The sequence below is a fragment of the Henckelia pumila genome, chromosome 2 (genome assembly GCF_033568475.1).
Source record: "Henckelia pumila isolate YLH828 chromosome 2, ASM3356847v2, whole genome shotgun sequence".
NCBI classification, from domain to species: domain Eukaryota; kingdom Viridiplantae; phylum Streptophyta; class Magnoliopsida; order Lamiales; family Gesneriaceae; genus Henckelia; species Henckelia pumila.
The window spans coordinates 97,677,664-97,695,903 of NC_133121.1; the positions used below are offsets into that span (position 1 = coordinate 97,677,664).

Genomic DNA, 18,240 nt, shown 5'->3' on the forward strand with positions numbered 1-18,240 from the left:
CTATATCTTCTATTTGAAGTTCTTGTTCTCCTGTTATTTTTAACACGATTTCTCCAAATCTCCTGGAATCTTTCATTTTTGGGTGAAAAAGTTGTCCTTTAACACCACGCTGGCTGCAAAACATTATCGGCATTTGTCGATAAAAGGCAACCTTGAGTCATTGAACGATAATCTTATAATCACAAATGGTGGTGAACACAAGTCGTCTTAACTCGTTATCTTGTGTATACTTTTTAAACATTTGTAAAAAGTTATTTTCTAACAAGATATCAGCTCATGTATCATGAAAATATATTGGCGGTGTCTTTACCTTGTACCGAGGAGTTTGACCTGCGCCTCCCATAAGGATTTCTGCTTGTTTTATTCCTTTGCAAAGAATTAAAATTCTTTTCGAGAAATCCCGTCCAGCAATTTTTGGCAAATCTTCTTTATAATTTATAGGAAAGACTCCTCTTTTTGTTGTACAAATTCTTGCTCCTGAATTAATATATGCTGCAAAGTATTCAACCTTATATTGTTCATACAACATCCCAATTGGAATGTATATGGAGAAAGGGCTGGTTGTCATTTTATTTTAAGAAATTACTAAATGGCCCGGCCATTTTCAGTAAGCTGTGTTGTATCTCAGTAATCCGATTAAGACTATTTAGCCTTAATTTTTCTAAGGCCTCAGTAGGTAGAGTATGATTACTCTTTTCTACTTCTTCAATGTGTTCTAGTAAATCATGTTCATGATTTACTAACTTCAAGAGTTCTTTCTTTCTCTGTTTGTGAACAGAGTTCTCAAATCTGGTTAGAGGATTATCCCTTACCCAATTTTCTTGGTTGGCCATCTCGTAGAATTTTTTATTGAATTCTCCAAGCCTTTTCTTTTGCCATAAACTCTATTCCTCCTTCAAAGCGTTTTCATGATTTATGGTCCTCAAAGAACTCTAGGCCAAGAATGAGCTGATCCACTCTTTTCCTGGAATTCCACAGATTTGAACTTCCAATTCTCCAATATATATCACTCCTTGGTAAGTTCCTTTTTCCTGTTGTTCCAAATAGTAAATTGAGTTACAAGGGAACTGGTTCCGATGACTTGTAATTTCGAATACTATTTTCACTTATTTCCATCCTTCTGGAGATCTAAGTTTTTCTATTATAGAAAACTCCTTTTCTTCTGGTGGAATTTTTTGAGTAGAAGATTTGTCTCATCTCCTACTTTTCATTCGGTCACCCTGGAAAGATAACCTCTTGGGTTCTATTTTAAGTTCTCTGTATAGAACTAGTTAGTCTTGAATCTCAATGTCTGTTTTCTGGATTAAAGGAAACTCGATTTTTTCCGGGTATATTGCTTGAGCAACCTTCTCAAAAATCTCTGGAATTTCAATAAACTTATTTCTAATTAATAATTCCGAATGGTGAGTATTAGAAAGAGCATATGAAATTTAATATGTAATAGAATATGGTCTATTACCTTCTTTCATCAATCATTTTTCCTTGAAGTTTTGATGCAACGTCAAGGCTCGACTAAAATCTCTGTCAGCTAAATTGTAGGCTATTCTTGGATAAATAACTCCCACAATGTTTCCTGCACACAAATTTCCCGAGATAGTTCCTAGAACCGCATCTTGAATATTCCTCATTCTTTTATCGCATACTACGATATCTATGGGTGAATCTATTCCCTCTTTAAAATTTGCTTTGATCATAATCTGGATTGCTCCAATATGAATCCAAGACATTGTCTTAGCTACTTCTGCTTTCAATTTCTGTAATTTCTCTCTAATTTCTTCAAATGGAATTAACTGCATCTCAATTTGATTACTGGTTAACTCCATAGGGATCATAATTTCCCTTCTGGATACCTTATAAATCAAATTATTTCTTCTTTGTCTAAGTCCTAAGTTTCCTAAAACTCTTTCAACTTGTCCTGCCAAAAATTCTTGATACTTCTGTAAAGTAGGATTTTCTCTCATAATTCTTTGGACCATATTATGAGATATAGTAGTTTGACTAAAGAACCCAGCCAAACTCTCATGTGTTTCATGCCGAAACACTTCATCTTTACTCTGATTCTGATTTTGATTCTGATTCTGATTCGTCCTCAGATTCTTCTTGACTACCGAGTATTTCTTCCTTGTATATGCTTTCATCTGAGGGTATATCTTCAAACTGATATACTTGGACAAGATCCTGAAAGAAGACCGCATCATCCATGTCAGACGTTGCTTCAAAGAGTTTGACTCTTTTCTTCTCATTTTCTGGACAATTTGTTGAAATATGTCCCCTTGCTCCGCATGTCCAGCAGTTGCAATCTTTAAAACTTTCATTTGCTCTCGTATGAGTTCTTCTAAAATTTCTTCTAGATGGTATTCTTTCTCTACTTTGAGATGAGCTTGTTGCTGGGGATATTCTTGTAGGTCCACTTCTTTTCCCTGATCTATAAGATCTGGCCTTCTGCTTGGACCAAACTATCCTTGGATTCCAAGAACCTCTCATTCTTTTGCTATAGGGATTATTTTTGAATTTCTTTCTTTTAAATCCTTGTGATCTATCCCAATGATTGTTGGGAGATCATTTTCTCTACAACATAAAGGAGTACGTTTATCTATACTCCTTATCCTTTTGTAGTTCTTTTGTAATGTTGTCATGTGACACCATTATGCCAATTTTCCTTTCAAAAAAGAGGCGCGTCTTGCCAATGTATCAAAATTACCTTGAACGTATTCATTTATCAGCATTTCTCTCCAGGGGCTTAGCATTTTTGCGAAAAATAGCTGAATAGCTACATTTTTCTCGACTCCCGAATTTTATCTGTATTTAGTGAATAACATAATGTATTCATCAACTAAACAGATATCATGTAACTCGAGGCTATACAAAGCTTGAGTATATCTTCTCTTTTTCTCTGTATCTTGATTATGAAATAGTCTACCCCTATGAATTGTGCTTTAAATAGGGTTGACATTCTTCCTCCAATCTCGCTGAAAGATTCTCCTGCTAAGATTGATTCCTTAATTTCTAGCATAGTCATCTCCCAAGAGATCTTAACAGATCCCATTAGACTAATTTCTAGAAGTTTAATGAATCCTTATTTATTGAGATCTAATGTTCCTGCTGCAATTCTCATAGCTGACGTCCAATCATCTATAAGATCTTCTCTGTTTTTTAAATCCAACACATAAAGGTTTAACATAACCCAGTATGGATGTATTGGATCTAAAACAGTTTTTCCGTAAGGAGTTTGATGGAGTGGGATTTTACCCCGTCTTGTCCTTGTTCCTGCTGGATATGAATTTTCTCCAACCTGAAATTCACTAGGTGGTTCTTCTATTTTAACAACATATCTCGGAGGATTCCCAATAGGTATCTCACCTTCATGGGAATTCATCTTTAGGTCTACAACTTTAAGATTTGCAAATGAATCTGCAAGATTTTGTAGATCCTCAAGATTTAATCTTTCTAAAGTAGTCATCAGATCGTATTCTTTTTTGATACTGCTTTTATAAGATTAATCATCATCTCTTCATCAGTTAAAGGTTTTTGTACCATTTTGGTTTTACCTTTCTGATGTAACAAAGGTTCAGTACCAAACGAGATTGGTAATCTTCCTCCTTTCCTAGAACTCGATGTTTGTTCTAGATTTTGGATTTTCATTTGAAGTTCCTTTAAAGTTACAAGAATTTTTTCTCGTTTCTTAAGGATTTCTAACTCCAATTTGTAGAGGTATTTCATACAGCTGGTTGCTGTAAAATTGTACCGTCTTTTGGATTTCTCTAAGATCTCCAGAGAGTTTAGAGGAATCTGGGGTAATCTCTAAAAATTGAGAGTTAGAAATCATTTTTCTTCATCCTTTCAAAATCGAGAGCATTATTGATCATAACCTGTTGTAAGGAATCTATTGTGAATAGATTAACTTGTTTACAGGATTTCATATAAACAAAATCCTCTTGATTCAAACCTTCGTTTGAAGTCATCTTTTGTAAAAAAAATATTCTCCTTAACAAAGAAAAGAATGAATTAACGAATAATATTACGTCTGAACAATTAACCTAAGGCTCTGATACCACTTTTGCGGATAATTATTTGTACCATAATTAAGCACAAAATCTTCAGATTTTAGCATAAAGTCTTTAGATTTTAAACTTAAATAAGCATAAATCAAGTACAAGAATTAAACATTTAATTATTCAAGTTTGGTGGTCCTAGGGAGCTATTGCAAAGAATCTTATGGGTAAGGAGCGCGCTAGGGCAAAGTCAAGTTTGAGTTTGGGGATTTATCACCAATTTACTCCGATTGAAAATCATTATTGACTTTTAATTTGTTGTTGGGTAGATCTATCTTTATTTATTGAGCTATTTTTTGAACAGCTAGATAAAAATAATTATATACGTTTTTGTCACAAACATGGACATATGGATTAAAATAGTCATAAAATAAAATAATTAATCAAAAAAAACCCAAATTCAATCAAATACTTAAAAAATTCAATAGGCTTAATGAATTTTTCGAATTCAAGTAAAATCGATTGCATCTGTTCACACCAACTTAAGTTCTACTGACTACAGTTTACAAGTGTAGTAAATTCAAAATTATTCTTACTTGTATCAAATTTCATATTATGTATTTTATTTGTGTTGAAAAATCTCAAAGATTTCACAAGTTGGAATAAGAGCTAGCAAGATTGATTCAAAAATTTGAACTTTAATTATATATTGATGGTTACGTACATTATACTTAAAATATCCTTAATATAGTTTTGAAATAATTTTTTTTTCCAAGTAAATCGCAAAATAATTTTGTAATTTAAAAAATCGAATGTGTATAAATCTTGCTACTAATTACAAAGGAATTGCTAAACGTCAAAGTTGTTATTTTCCACAGAAACTATGGTAGTGTTTAGTAAGTACTTCTCAGATTTTTCGTCACAAAATTTTGAAATTTTATAAAATTTTATAAAGAAAAAACTAAAAAAGGCTTATTAAAAGCTCCCTCAAACACTACCTGGATAGACTCGTTCCACACGTGAAACATTAAATAATTCAGCTCAAATGAGAATACATTTTATATGTGGCCCCCTTCGAATTTCTGGAACAGCTTCTTCTTTCCCGCCGACCGATTCTTGACCAACGAAGCGGTGTCGCTGTCGAGGGAGTGCAGCAGCGCCACCATGACCACCGACGTGGCGAACATGGGTATGGGGCCGAAGAACCACAACAACAAGGTCGTGGCGAAGTAAAGTGCCCTCAGGCCCAGAGACCAGAAATCGCCGCCACGGATCACCGCCAGCTCGACGTATTCCGACGGGACGTCGGTGCCGGGGGTGCTGATGAGATAGTTGGCGTGGATGAAGCATCTGGAAGACTGGACGAAGCAAGAAAAGGCCGAGAGGAAGCAGATGAGGAGTGAGATGTACTTGATGGACATGGTGGCGGGTCGGGTGTCGCCATAGATGAGCTTGCTCTGGAAGATGGCGGAGTTGTTTGCGATCCACGCGCCGATCAGTGCGCTTAGTGTTAGTGATATGGATGCCAAGTATGTCGCCGCCGAGATGTTGGCTGATAACACGTCCAACGCCGTTTTCACATCTTTGTTCTCCGACTGAAGTAAATCATCGATTTCGTGAGACACAGATCTTCTCTTTCGGATCTTATTATCAAAAAATATTGTTTATTATGTTAAAAAATATTACTTTTTTCTTTTATATCGATCGAATCAACACGTGTCCTGGATAAATATTTGTAAGAACATAATACAGGAGACCTGCACTTTCCCTATAAAAATAATATTTTCATTCTATATACAATTGATTTAAACATACAAAGTTGATTAAAATATATGGATTCAATATAATTAAATTAAAAATAGACAATTAGATATAATATAAAGATACTGATGTTATTTTAGTGTCTCATCAAACCATTTGCCACCATACATAATTGAAAATCATTATCATAGATGTTTCTACCGATTTCTCACATGTATCTTTCTAACACTGTTCTCGTTTGGTTAATAATGCGGCGCATCTAATGGCGCAATTTTGTGGCCAGGATAAAGATTTAATATTCAGGGATGCTAATGATATCCCTTTGTTTCTAAAGTCTGTTATATCAAATGATTTGATGCGGTTGATATATTCATGTTTTTATTTTTAAAAAAAATTGAAAATCATTATTGACTTTTGTTGTTAGGAACTTCCCATCGCTCTCTTTTTAACAGCTAGAATTTTTTTTTTAAGGACAGCTAGAAATTTAAAAATAATTATACACGTTTTTGTCACAAACATGGACAATTGGATTAAAATAGTCATAAAATAAAATGATTGATCAACAAAACCAAAATTCAAATACTTAATTAAAAACCAACCAACTTGAACGCAAAACGAGCCAGATTAATGAACTATAAAGTTATTTTTACTTATAAATAAATAATTACACCTTGAATATAAGAAAATCATAAAGTTATATTGCCCACCACAAACCATAGAAAATCGTATAATCCATTGAGAAAAATTTAAAGAGATAAAATATAAGAACCAAAGTTTAATTTAAATTAATAAAAATATATAACAAATAATATTGTTTTTATTCGTGTTCTTTTCTCCCCGTTTTTACACACATCATCTCCTAGATCCAAAATAAGACAAGTTATTGAACTTAAAAAAAATTATTTGAATTACCTGGATAATCTTTTGGATCCAAACCGATACAAGTTAATGAACTAAAAAATAATAATTTGAATTACCTCCATAATCTTTTGAACCCAAGCTTTTTTGTCGATGTTTTCGAAGCCGATGACGGTGGTGTGAGGGAGTTTAAGGCATCGATAGAGCAGAACAAGATGATAAGAAAACATTATAAGTAGGCCACAAGGTACCAGCACTAAATCAAGGTACTCTTTTTGCATCTTCATTTTTCTAAAAATATTTGAAGTCCCTAGCTTGTTAACTCTTGATCTGAACAAAATTAAAGGGCTTTGGGTTTGCTTTTAATCAAATCTCCACTTTGTTAATGCTTAGAAGGAACATTTGAGTGTCATTATGTTTTTTTCCCTTGACTTTTCTTTTAAAAAAGTTATTTTATGGAGTGATCTCCAAATCTAATCAAGTTTAGCTTGCTTTAATTTGTTATGTTTTCCTGATTAAGCAACTTTATTAACAATATTGTCCAAGATTCAAGCATAAAATAAAGATAAAATTGTACTCTCTTCTCTTTCCATTTTTTTTTTCTTTGTTGTAATTTTGACTTTTGTGTCATAAGTAACTGATATGACACTACCGTGTAATTTTTTATTACTTGGTATGTAATTGAGAAACCACACGTTGGTTCTGAAATCGTAAATTATTTAATGAAGGTATCTCAAAATTCCAAAAACCAACAATTAATCCGTACGTTTTAAATTTTGAACCTGGGAAAAGATGCAAGCCGTTGAAATACGCAAAGATCCAAACTGACGTATGCCAAAGTTTTGGGAATTTTCTCCATACAACAGCAGCCCACGTGCAGACGTGCGCGAAAGAAGAGTTTTGTTTCGGTTTTTTTTTTAACAAAAGTGAAAACATGTGATTTACTTTTAAAAAATGTTGATCCCGAATGAAATCTTATCTTACATGAGTTAGAGGTTCATTGGCTTATGCGGGGTTAAATCGAAGAATGTGTACGAGCGATAAAGACCTGAGAGAGATGGTCAACCCCCAAAACATACCCCAGGGCGTCTCCAAAAAATTGGAGGTCCTAGGCTAATTTAAGTTTTATATAAAATTTGATTAAATATAAAAATATTGCATACGACTTGGTAATAAAATGAACGTAATGATCACCAATTTATAATTTAATAAATCTAGTTATTGCAATTCCTTTTTTTTCTCTTTGAACTTCTAGATTTAAATTTTTTTTTTTTTTGTTATAATTCCCAATAAAAATCTAACGAAACAAATACAAAAAATAATTTAAATAATAACAAAGATTGATTGTTGATATGAGATTTAATATAAACACAATATAAACGTATTATAGATCGTAATAAAATGAACGTAATGATCACCAATTTATAATTTAATAAATCTAGTTATTGCAATTCCTTCTTTTTCTCTTTGAACTTTTAGATTCAAATTTTCTTTATTTTTTCACAATTCACAATAAAAATCTAATAAAACAAATACAAAAAATAATTTAAATAATAACAAAAATTGATTGTTGATATGAGATTTAATATAAACACAATATAAACATATATATTTTAGATCGTAATAAAATATTAAACATTGATTTTAGAATCAATACAATAATTTCATATAATAATCAAAATTTCAAATTCTTGCTACTAAAAATAATGACATAAACAATTGTATTAAAACTAAGTAAACATAAATAATTGAGTTTTGTTTCTAACTACGTTTAAAATTAAAGAAAAATTTAATTTTCAATATTTATCAAAACACCAAATCGATTCTAATTTTTTTCTAACAAAATAAAAACATTTAAAAAAAATTAAACTTATTTAAACATTTTTTTTAAGTTACGGCTTCTATATATCCCTAATCCAAACTGACTTTTTCTTTTTTTAAAAATAATTATCATTTCAGATTACAGTGTTCTAAATTTTTTACTAATATGATTTGATTTATATATATATATATATATATAGAAATTTTCAGTTGTCCAACCATGTTTTCTCACTTGATCTGCGACCACTAAAACCCGATAGTAGGTTTTAGTGGTTTTTGTTTTTTTTTTTCGCATCACTAAAATCCATGGGCAATCACCATGGGCAACTACGTGAGCAACAGCTGACGTGGCGCCTTGTACATCCAATGAATGATTGTCACGTTAGCTATTGCTCACATGGTTGTCCATGTGATCAAAACTATATATATTATATATATAATCAATTAAGGTCGTTAATAATTACATAATATTACTCGATGCATTATTTGAAGATTTTAAGAGGGGCATGTGTATCTGTCAGGTTGAGCTCATGTGACAATGAACGTGAATGGACCATGAAATATATATATAATTTTCTGTTCATAACTTCATGAAGCTTCAAGAAGATCCGCGTGTTTCTCTACGAACCATCCATTGGGAGACTTTGACGAAATTACTAAATAACGAATAATGCATAATGTAAGAATAATTATTATTCAGTATATTTGAAAAGATAATATTCCATGGAAAAAATTGCTTTTTTGGTCCTGTATGTTTGTCACTTTGCGATTTTGGTCCTTTATATTTTCAGATTGCAGTTTTAGTCCGTTATCTTTATTTTTTTGGCAATTTTAGTCCTTTTTCCGATGTGGCGCTGACGTGGCACCAATTCAATGCTGATGTGGAGCTGACGTGTACAGTGTCACGTCAGCATTTTCGAAGAAAAAGTACCAAAATTGCCAAAAATCGAAACATACAGGACTAAAACTGAAATGTGAAAACATAAAAGACCAAAATCGCAAAGTGACAAACATACAGAACTAAATTTGCAATTTTTCCATATTCCATGATATTAATATTTTATCGAATTTGAGCTAGCATTGAATAAAACTAAAATATATAATAAATCAATATTTTATCTTCGATGTCAAACGACCGAACCAATCGGCAATCAATGCCTAATTGCACGATCAATCAAAGTATATTTTTATAACATTATTATATTTCTTAATATATAAACTTTATTACATATATTAATTATTTAAAAGGTAAAATTGTAATTTACGTACCAATTGTTTTTTGTAAATTACAAAACCATGTACAACTCAAACTTTTTTAATAAATATTATATAATTTTTTTATAACATCAAATCAAATTCATTCAAACAAACATATTGAATATTTAATAATATACTTGTTTAAATTTGATATAAGATAAGAAATTATTGCAGAAAATGTAGTGATATGATCGAAAACGTGTGTAGATAGGATGAATACACACTTTTAGAATATTTTGAGCTACAATAGCTCGTTTTTAAATGTTAAAAAATAAATCGAGCATCGAGATATTATATTGAGTTTGGTTACAAAACCAAGCGGAAGACTCTAGACATAATCTTTTAAAAATCGATTAAGCATTTTGGAAATCGTTTGAAAAGACTGTAAGTTGAGATAATAAAAACAGTTTTGTTGAAGCATTTTATCAAACACTTTGTATGCAACATTTGGTACTTTAAATAACATATAAAATGTTTCAACAAATCATACCAAAACAGCAACAAGAAGTAAATGTGATAAAGTAAAGAGACACAAATTTGTTTATGGGAGTTCGAAGACCAAATCCTTCTACATCTCCCTTTCTTCCATTTCCGAAAGGATTTCACTAAAAGACTTTGAGCATTACAACTTCTTGTAACTACCCTATTCCAATCTTAGGACTTACCCGCTTCCTAAATCGGAACTTCTAGTCTCTCACTCTCAAATGGACAACACGTCCAAAACACATTACAAAGTTTACAAAGATTTGCACATTGTTTAATGTCTTTGTGCAAAGACTCTCACTAAATTATTCTATAAAATGCATCTCTCTTTTGTGTGTGAGTGAGTTGGGGCCGGTGTGAAGAACTTGATTGTGAAAGCTCAAAAAATCTGTTGTGTTCTTCACACCAAGGGCAAGCTCTCAACTAGCTGATAAATCTGTTTAGACGCTCTTCTTCTCTATATGATTTTTTTGATTGATGTTGTATTTAAAGCCTCCAAGAGATATATGCACGTTAGACACAAGAATATGACCGTTAGTAATAGTTTTGTACTGTTTCTGTCATTTAAACGGTCATATTCACGCTTCTAGCAACTTTTCTTATCTTTTGCTGATTTTGGGCTCTACTGGTGCAGTAGCTACTGGTTTTCTACTGGTTTCATCAGCTACTGGTTGCATCGGCTACTGGTTTTCAGTGATTACTGGTTTTTAGCGACTATTGGTTTGGACTCTGCTGCATTTCGGAGTCTACTGCTTTTCTGCAATTCTGATTTCCGAACCGTTGTTTTTAGTAGTCATGTTTTCTTACTTATATCTCTTGATTCATTGATTTATGGGCAAAGTTATGAACATGAAAGTTGTAGCTCTTCGTATTTTCTTTCCAAGCATCAAGAATCACTCTATTCTGAGTTCATATAAGAGAGATATGCTCAAAATACTCGTTGTATCAGAAATTATGCTCTTCAGAATTTCAGTGCATATCCAGATACTTTAATGCAGTTATCATCTTCTTAAGCTCCGATCTAGACTTTGACTTCTGAATATGATTTGTAGATCATTGTCTTATCTTCGTAAAACATATCGAATTATTCCATACCGAATTTTTCAATACAGTGTAGTAACGGTACCGTATTTTTCGATACGATAACAGTATGAAATATTTTAAAATAATAAATTTAAAAAATATATATGATTCTTTTTATAAACGATATATACTCATACCGTATCGAAATCTCGATGTATTGTAAAATTTCGGTTTGATCGGGATGTTGGTTATATGTATCGAAAATACCGAAATTTTCGGTAATGTATCGATATAAAATTTTCTTATACGATAAATTGTGACACAATGTATGGATTTCGGTACGATATACAAGTATACAACCCCTACATATACATTACTAAAATTGGCATGTTGCCTTTTTAAAATTGAAGTGTCGTTGGATCGTATTACATGCTTATGTAGTTAAAATATTTCTCTAATCACAATAAGTTTTGTTAGAGTGTCGTTGGATCGTATTACATGCTTATGTAGTTAAAATATTTCTCTAATCACAATAAGTTTTGTTAGTTGTGTTATTATATAGTTGAAATATTTATATAAACGCGATATTTTTTGTTATTTTTAAATTAATAATTTTAATATTTTATAATTATGAGAGATTATCTAAAAATTTAAAAATATAGTTAGAGATCTAAAAGAAAATTTATTTTAGGATAATGAAATAATGTTTTTATTAATAAAGTTATATAATAAATTTATAATAGTACTTTTAAATAAGATTTCACCAAATCAATTATAACTTAGTTACTATATTAGTTTTATCTTTAATTAAAAACTATTTGTAGTTTATTTTATAAAAGTTGATCTCATATCTTTTTGTAATTTTTTAAATTGGCCATTAATAAAAATAAAAATTTATGAAACGAAAAAAAAAAGGAAAAAATTAATGGAATACACCAAACATTTAAAATAATTATTGTTATATAGATATGTACGATAAATATAAATAAAAAGTTATATGAATGATAATATTGTAATTTTGCATTCGATTATTTAACTGATGTGTGGACTGTGGTAGATAATAAATGACTTAATTGATTATTAATATAAAATTGCAACCAAGCATTTAAAATAATTAAAATATCAATCCAACCAAACAAATATAAATTACCACAAATAGTGAAAGTTGTATTTTTATCCCGTCGTGACATAAAATCAGTATCAGCTGTAATTTTTTTTTTAATTTTAATTACATTTTGATGTTGCAGGGATACGTGCAATGCTACATCAAAATTTCATGATAAAAATACTCATATTATATTGTAAAAAAACTTTGAATGCTACGAGATTTACATTACAATTTAACTGCGTGATAGTAAGCAAAATTTTTCTTGTTTTGTGTTTTAGCATGCGATAAAAGTATTTACATTCGGGTACAAGTCAAGTTAAATTATGTTTTGTCTTTTTTTTTTTTCTTAGCAATGATAGTAAGGATAGAGTTCAACTACCTTTTGAATATTACTTTAATGATAAATCTATTGTCATATGATTTGTCACGCCAATAATATATCATTAATTACGTGTATATAGATATATAGAAATATGAATTATTAGATGTATGATTTGAATATTATCTTAATGTAAGATCTCATTAACCGATAGGAAGATGGATACGTGAGTGTGAGCATTTTTCAATGTGAGTTCAATGATTTCTAGAGTCGGTGGGCATCTTGAAGTTTGGAGGGGTCCACCTTGAGATATTGAATCCGTTTGGATTTTGTAGAGATTTTTTAAAATAAGTGCTTTTAAAAGCTTCAATTTTTGGCATTTGAAAAAGCTCTAATTTTAAATTAAAAAAGTGATTATTTAAGCATTTTTTTGGTCAACCAAACACTTTGTTAACTGAAAATCATTTTTTTTAAAAAAATAAGTGATTTTTTGCCCTGACTTTTGAAACAAAACATGACCATTATATTTTTTTCCTGGAAAATGTCCGGTGTTTGGCCTCTCAGGATTCGAACTCGATTTGACCAAGTTCAAGTTCGAGTAGCTCGAATCTATTTTCGAGTCGAGCTCGAATTTTATATATTTTAGTTAGCTACTCGAATATACATATATAATATTATATTTATATATATAATTTGCTATATATATATATTTATTTATATATAAATTTATTTTTCAAATTCAAGCTCGAATAACTCGAAATATACGTAATTCGAATTTGAAATTTATTACAGAATCGAACTCGTATAAACAGAATATAAATTGAGTCGAACTCGAGTAGTACATGTGTTGACTCAACTAATTTGCATTCCTTGGTATGTATGTATAACTATAAATGGTGGGGATTAGGTTTGGGTTAGATATGAATACATCTAACAAACGTGAGTGCAAATAAGCTTTTGCCACCAGTTCACTTTTAGCCTCGTGCATCTCTTCTCCTACCTACCCGTTTTCTCTCTTGAGCTTGTATATATATATATATATCCCCACCATATTTCTACACCAATTCTAAAGCTCAAAATGGTTCAAATGAAGGAATCAAAGCTTCATATCGCCATGTTCCCGTGGTTAGCTATCGGCCACATAATTCCCTACGCCCAACTCTCCAATGAACTCGCTATCAGAGGCCACAGAGTCTCTGTTTTCCTCCCAAGAAAGGGCTTGCTCAAGCTTGGAAACCTCGATCTTTACTCGCCACTGGTGAAGTTCTACACCGTCAAAGTCCCGCACGTCGAAGGATTACCTGCAGGTGCGGAGACAGCGAGCGATATCGACTTCAGCGCCAAGGACCCTCTAGCCAGAGCCTTCGATGCCATGGCAGAGGAAGTGGAGGCTTTGCTCAGGACTCTGAAACCCGACATCGTCTTCTTCGACTTGGCGCATTGGATCACCGAGATGGCTCGTAAGATTGGGTTCAAAACCGTTTGCTACAACGTCATCTGCGCTTCTGTCATGGCTATCGGGGTCGTGCCGTCCAGGCACTTCCCCAAAGATCGGCCGGTGACGGAAGAGGAAATGATGGAATTGCCTAATGGGTATCCTTCTAACACCATCGTCCTCCGCGGCCAAGAAGCGCAGACCATGTCTTTTCTGTATTCCAGCTACGGAGACATCACATTCGACGTACGAATGGGGATTGCTCTGCAGGATTGCGACGCAATCGGTGTGCGGACAGTGAGTGAATTGGAAGGGCCCATGTGCGATTACATGAGCAGTCAGTACGGGAAACGCGTAATTCTCTCCGGGCCGGTGTTGCCGGAGGCTCCGAAAACCGACGGAGACGAGAAATGGGAGACCTGGCTGAGCAAATTCAAGCCCAAATCAGTCGTCTACTGCGCGTTCGGGAGCCAAAACGCCATGTCCAAGGAGCAGTTCCAAGAACTGGTGCTGGGCTTCGAGATGACGGGGCTGCCATTTTTCGTAGCCCTCTCGAAGCCCCACGGCGCAGACTCCATAGAAGAAGCTTTGCCTGAAGGTTTCCTGAAGAGGGTCGGAGACAGAGGGGTGGTCCACGGCGGGTGGGTCTCGCAGGCTCAGTTCCTGAACCACCCTTCGGTGGGATGCTTCGTGAGCCACTGCGGGTTCGGGTCCATGTGGGAATCTTTGCTGAGCGAGTCCCAAATCGTTCTGGTTCCATGGCTGGGAGACCAGATCTTGAACGCGAGGCTGCTGGCGGACGAGATAAAGGTGGGCGTGGAAGTGGAAAGAGACGAAAACGCCTGGTTCTGCAAGGAGGATCTGTGCAGGGCCATCAAATCTGCCATGGATGAAGATAGCCAAGTGGGGAAGATGATCAAGAACAACCATGCCAAGTGGAGGAAAACATTGGGGAGGCCTGGATTTATGAACGATTACATTGATGATTTCATACAGAAACTTTACCAACTATGATCTTTTACACTAATGGTACTCGTGTTTTTGTTTCATGATGATGATGATGATTAGCCAAGTTTTTTTTTTTTTTTTTTTTTTTTTTTATCGATGAACTGATGATGATATTAATGAGTATTGATCAGTGGGTGCTAATAAGTAATTTTGTGATAAATTATATATGTATCACTTTTATTAGTTGCTCCTTTTGACAAATGGGTTTTTGTTGTAGAATGTGTCATCTACACGTAATGAATCTTTTTTCTTTTCGGACCTAAACGAGAGCGCATTGATTCGATTAGTGGATTGGTCTGTGCATGATATGGTACATTGTCTACAAGATCGCAATGAAAATTTTGCAATTTGAAATGTAACGTGTAATCTAATGATGAACATAAAAATATATGCAGTTCCGATCTAGGAACGAAGAAAAAAAAACAGAAAAGGTGGGGGGAATATTAGAGATGGTTGTTCACGTGTGCTTGTTACACATTGACTTGACTTGTGATGCAACCGATGGTCCCTTGGAGCTACCGTGGAACCTGCTGCGCCGTTATTCTTATCATTAATATTTGTCACTCTATGTTCACATTACAACTGTCAAACGGGTTAACCCATGGCGGGACGAGCCGACCCATTAAAAACACATTTTTTGACCGGTCGATGGCGGGCTGAACCACCATCCTGGCGAACTGAAAATCCTCAACCCAACCCAACCCAAGATGAGTTACGGGTTAGACGGGCCGGTCCGCGGGTTGAATCACGACAAATAAAAATAAATAAAAAATATTATAATTATTTATAAATATCATTTCATAAATAAATATTAATAAAAACATATGAATAAAAATTTTAATTATTGATTTCATGTGTGTAAATTTTATATAAAGTAATTAATACAAAAAAAATTCACAACTTTTATTTAAAAATACATATATAAAAATAAAAATAAATTATTAATTATTCAGGCCCGCGGGCTAACCCGTGCGGGTCATGGGCCTAGGCGGGTTGGCCCATCTGTAGTGACCCGTATCCAGAATTATTGATTAATGAGTAATTAATCAAGTGATTATGTTAAATAAGTAAAACATGATTAAGAAGATTCCAAATGGATTAACGGAGTTCGAAAATAAATCCAGGACACCCGAAAATGGTGAGTTTGGTTTGGAAGGTTCGGACGCTCCGAACAGGGTTCGGAGGATCCGAACGTGACCAGAGCCATAGATCGGAGGCCCGAGGAGTTCGGAGGGTCCGAAGTCAGTTCGGACGGCCCGAACAGTAGTCAGCCAGCTGTCCTGAGATATTACATCATTGATGACGTCATTGATGTGACTTCGAAGGGTCCGAAGTCAGGATCGGACGATCCGATCGTGTTCGGAGGCTCCGAACAGGGTTCGGGGGGCCCGAACTTCGCCTATAAATATGAGGACCGAGACTTCATTTGAGGTGCACCAATTCCTCTCTTCTCTCTCTATTCCCAGGCCTTCTAACTCAGGTCTAGGGAGATCTAGGCGTCCTATCGGGATTTCGGAAGTGGCACAGCGATCTAGACGTCGTAGCGGAGCTGTGGCCTAGTTTTGAGGCTATCGACAGCAAAGAGCTAACGACGGACGCAAGTATAGCTTTGGCTTCCTAAAAATATTTAGGAGTATGCAATAGCTTAGTTAAAGCTTTTAGAGCTTAATTATTGATGCATGGGTAATTGCATTGTAGTAGCAGTAGACTGAACTAGTAGGCTTGGAGTCTAGACCAGCAGTGTTAGAGGTACGTAAGTACTGACCGAGATAGCCGACATGATATATTTGCATGTATGTTGCATGAGTATGTGCTATATGTTTTATCATGTTTTAGCATGTTTTACCGTCTTAGCACATGCACGATTTTACGTATGACTGCATCCCGAGAGATGTGAGTCATTGACAGTCTCCATAGGGAACAGTGATCCCATTTTTGGACTCGAGTCAGGTATGACAGTTTCCATATGAGACTTGTATCATGTTTTGGATTCGGGTCAGGATGGGGTTGGCTCAGCCCTGATATCGAATATGCGAGTACCCCGCGGAGTCGCTCTCTAGCCGGTACTGTATATTCTTAGCGCCATGAGCAAGTATTTTACCTGGGATTTTAAATCATCTGTGTGCGCATATTTGTACATATATCATTGCTTATGTATTGAGCGTTGTCGCTCATGCCCCTGTGTTTGGGTATTGTGGTGTACCTTGTGGCGGGGCAGGTTTGAGGTTGGACGGTCGTGGCGGCTCTCAGCAGGATTGAGGATCCGAGAGTGCGAGGTTAAAGGGTAGGGATTTGTTGTAACGACCCACTGTATCAAGACGGGTCTTTTCAGCGTGCTTATGTCCTCACTCACACGCACCCTGAGAAACTTTCCAGGGGGTCACCCATCTTATAATTGCTCCAAGTCAATCACGCTTAACTTTGGAGTTCTTATGTGATGAGCATCCGAAAAGAAGATGCACCTTCTTGATATGAGCAGTACATATGAAATCTTTTAAGCCCTCCTCAACTATGTAGTCCCATACCTAAACAGTCTCAAAATCTCCTCTCATTCCGGCACGGGATCGGTTCATTCATGTCTCCCTCCGCCTAGAAGCCTACCAGGAGCCGCTCATTGTCCGTGCAACCTCTTGGCACCGGCGATCACTCCCTGCCTCCTCAGCCCCGGGCGTCACATGCCCACCAGCTTCCGCTTGGTTCGTCCCCGAACCATACCGTACTAAGAGAGGTCGGCTCTGATACCATTTGTAACGACCCACTGTATCAAGACGGGTCTTTTCAGCGTGCTTATGTCCTCACTCACACGCACCCTGAGAAACTTTCCGGGGGGTCACCCATCCTATAATTGCCCCAAGTCAAGCACGCTTAACTTTGGAGTTCTTATGTGATGAGCTTCCGAAAAAATGATGCACCTTCTTGATATGAGCAGTACATATGAAATCTTTTAAGCCCTCCTCAACTATGTAGTCCCATACCTACACAGTCTCAAAATCTCCTCTCATTCCGGCACGGGATCGGTTCATTCATGTCTCCCTCCGCCTAGAAGCCTACCAGGAGCCGCTCATTGTCCGTGCAACCTCTTGGCACCGGCGATCACTCCCTGCCTCCTCAGCCCCGGGCGTCACATTTGTTTACCCTGAATCTTCGATTTGGTTGTATAATGATATTTATACAC

The 18,240-nt window shown here is 34.8% G+C and overlaps 2 protein-coding genes across 2 annotated transcripts; one reads left to right on the top strand and one right to left on the bottom strand.

Moving 5' to 3' along the window:
• Positions 1-4,916: 4,916 nt before the first annotated feature.
• LOC140885252 (uncharacterized) lies at positions 4,917-6,926 on the bottom strand. The gene is made up of 2 exons (XM_073292197.1): positions 6,731-6,926; positions 4,917-5,587 (listed from the first exon to the last, which is right to left on the bottom strand). Exons 1-2 carry the CDS (start codon positions 6,896-6,898, stop codon positions 5,051-5,053), a joined length of 705 nt encoding a protein of 234 aa, XP_073148298.1. The 5' UTR covers positions 6,899-6,926; the 3' UTR covers positions 4,917-5,050.
• A 6,636-nt stretch (positions 6,927-13,562) lies between these two features.
• On the top strand, positions 13,563-15,318 carry LOC140883342 (anthocyanidin 3-O-glucoside 2'''-O-xylosyltransferase-like). The gene has a single exon (XM_073289775.1). It carries the CDS (start codon positions 13,701-13,703, stop codon positions 15,069-15,071), a length of 1,371 nt encoding a protein of 456 aa, XP_073145876.1. The 5' UTR covers positions 13,563-13,700; the 3' UTR covers positions 15,072-15,318.
• The last annotated feature ends 2,922 nt before the right edge of the window (positions 15,319-18,240 follow it).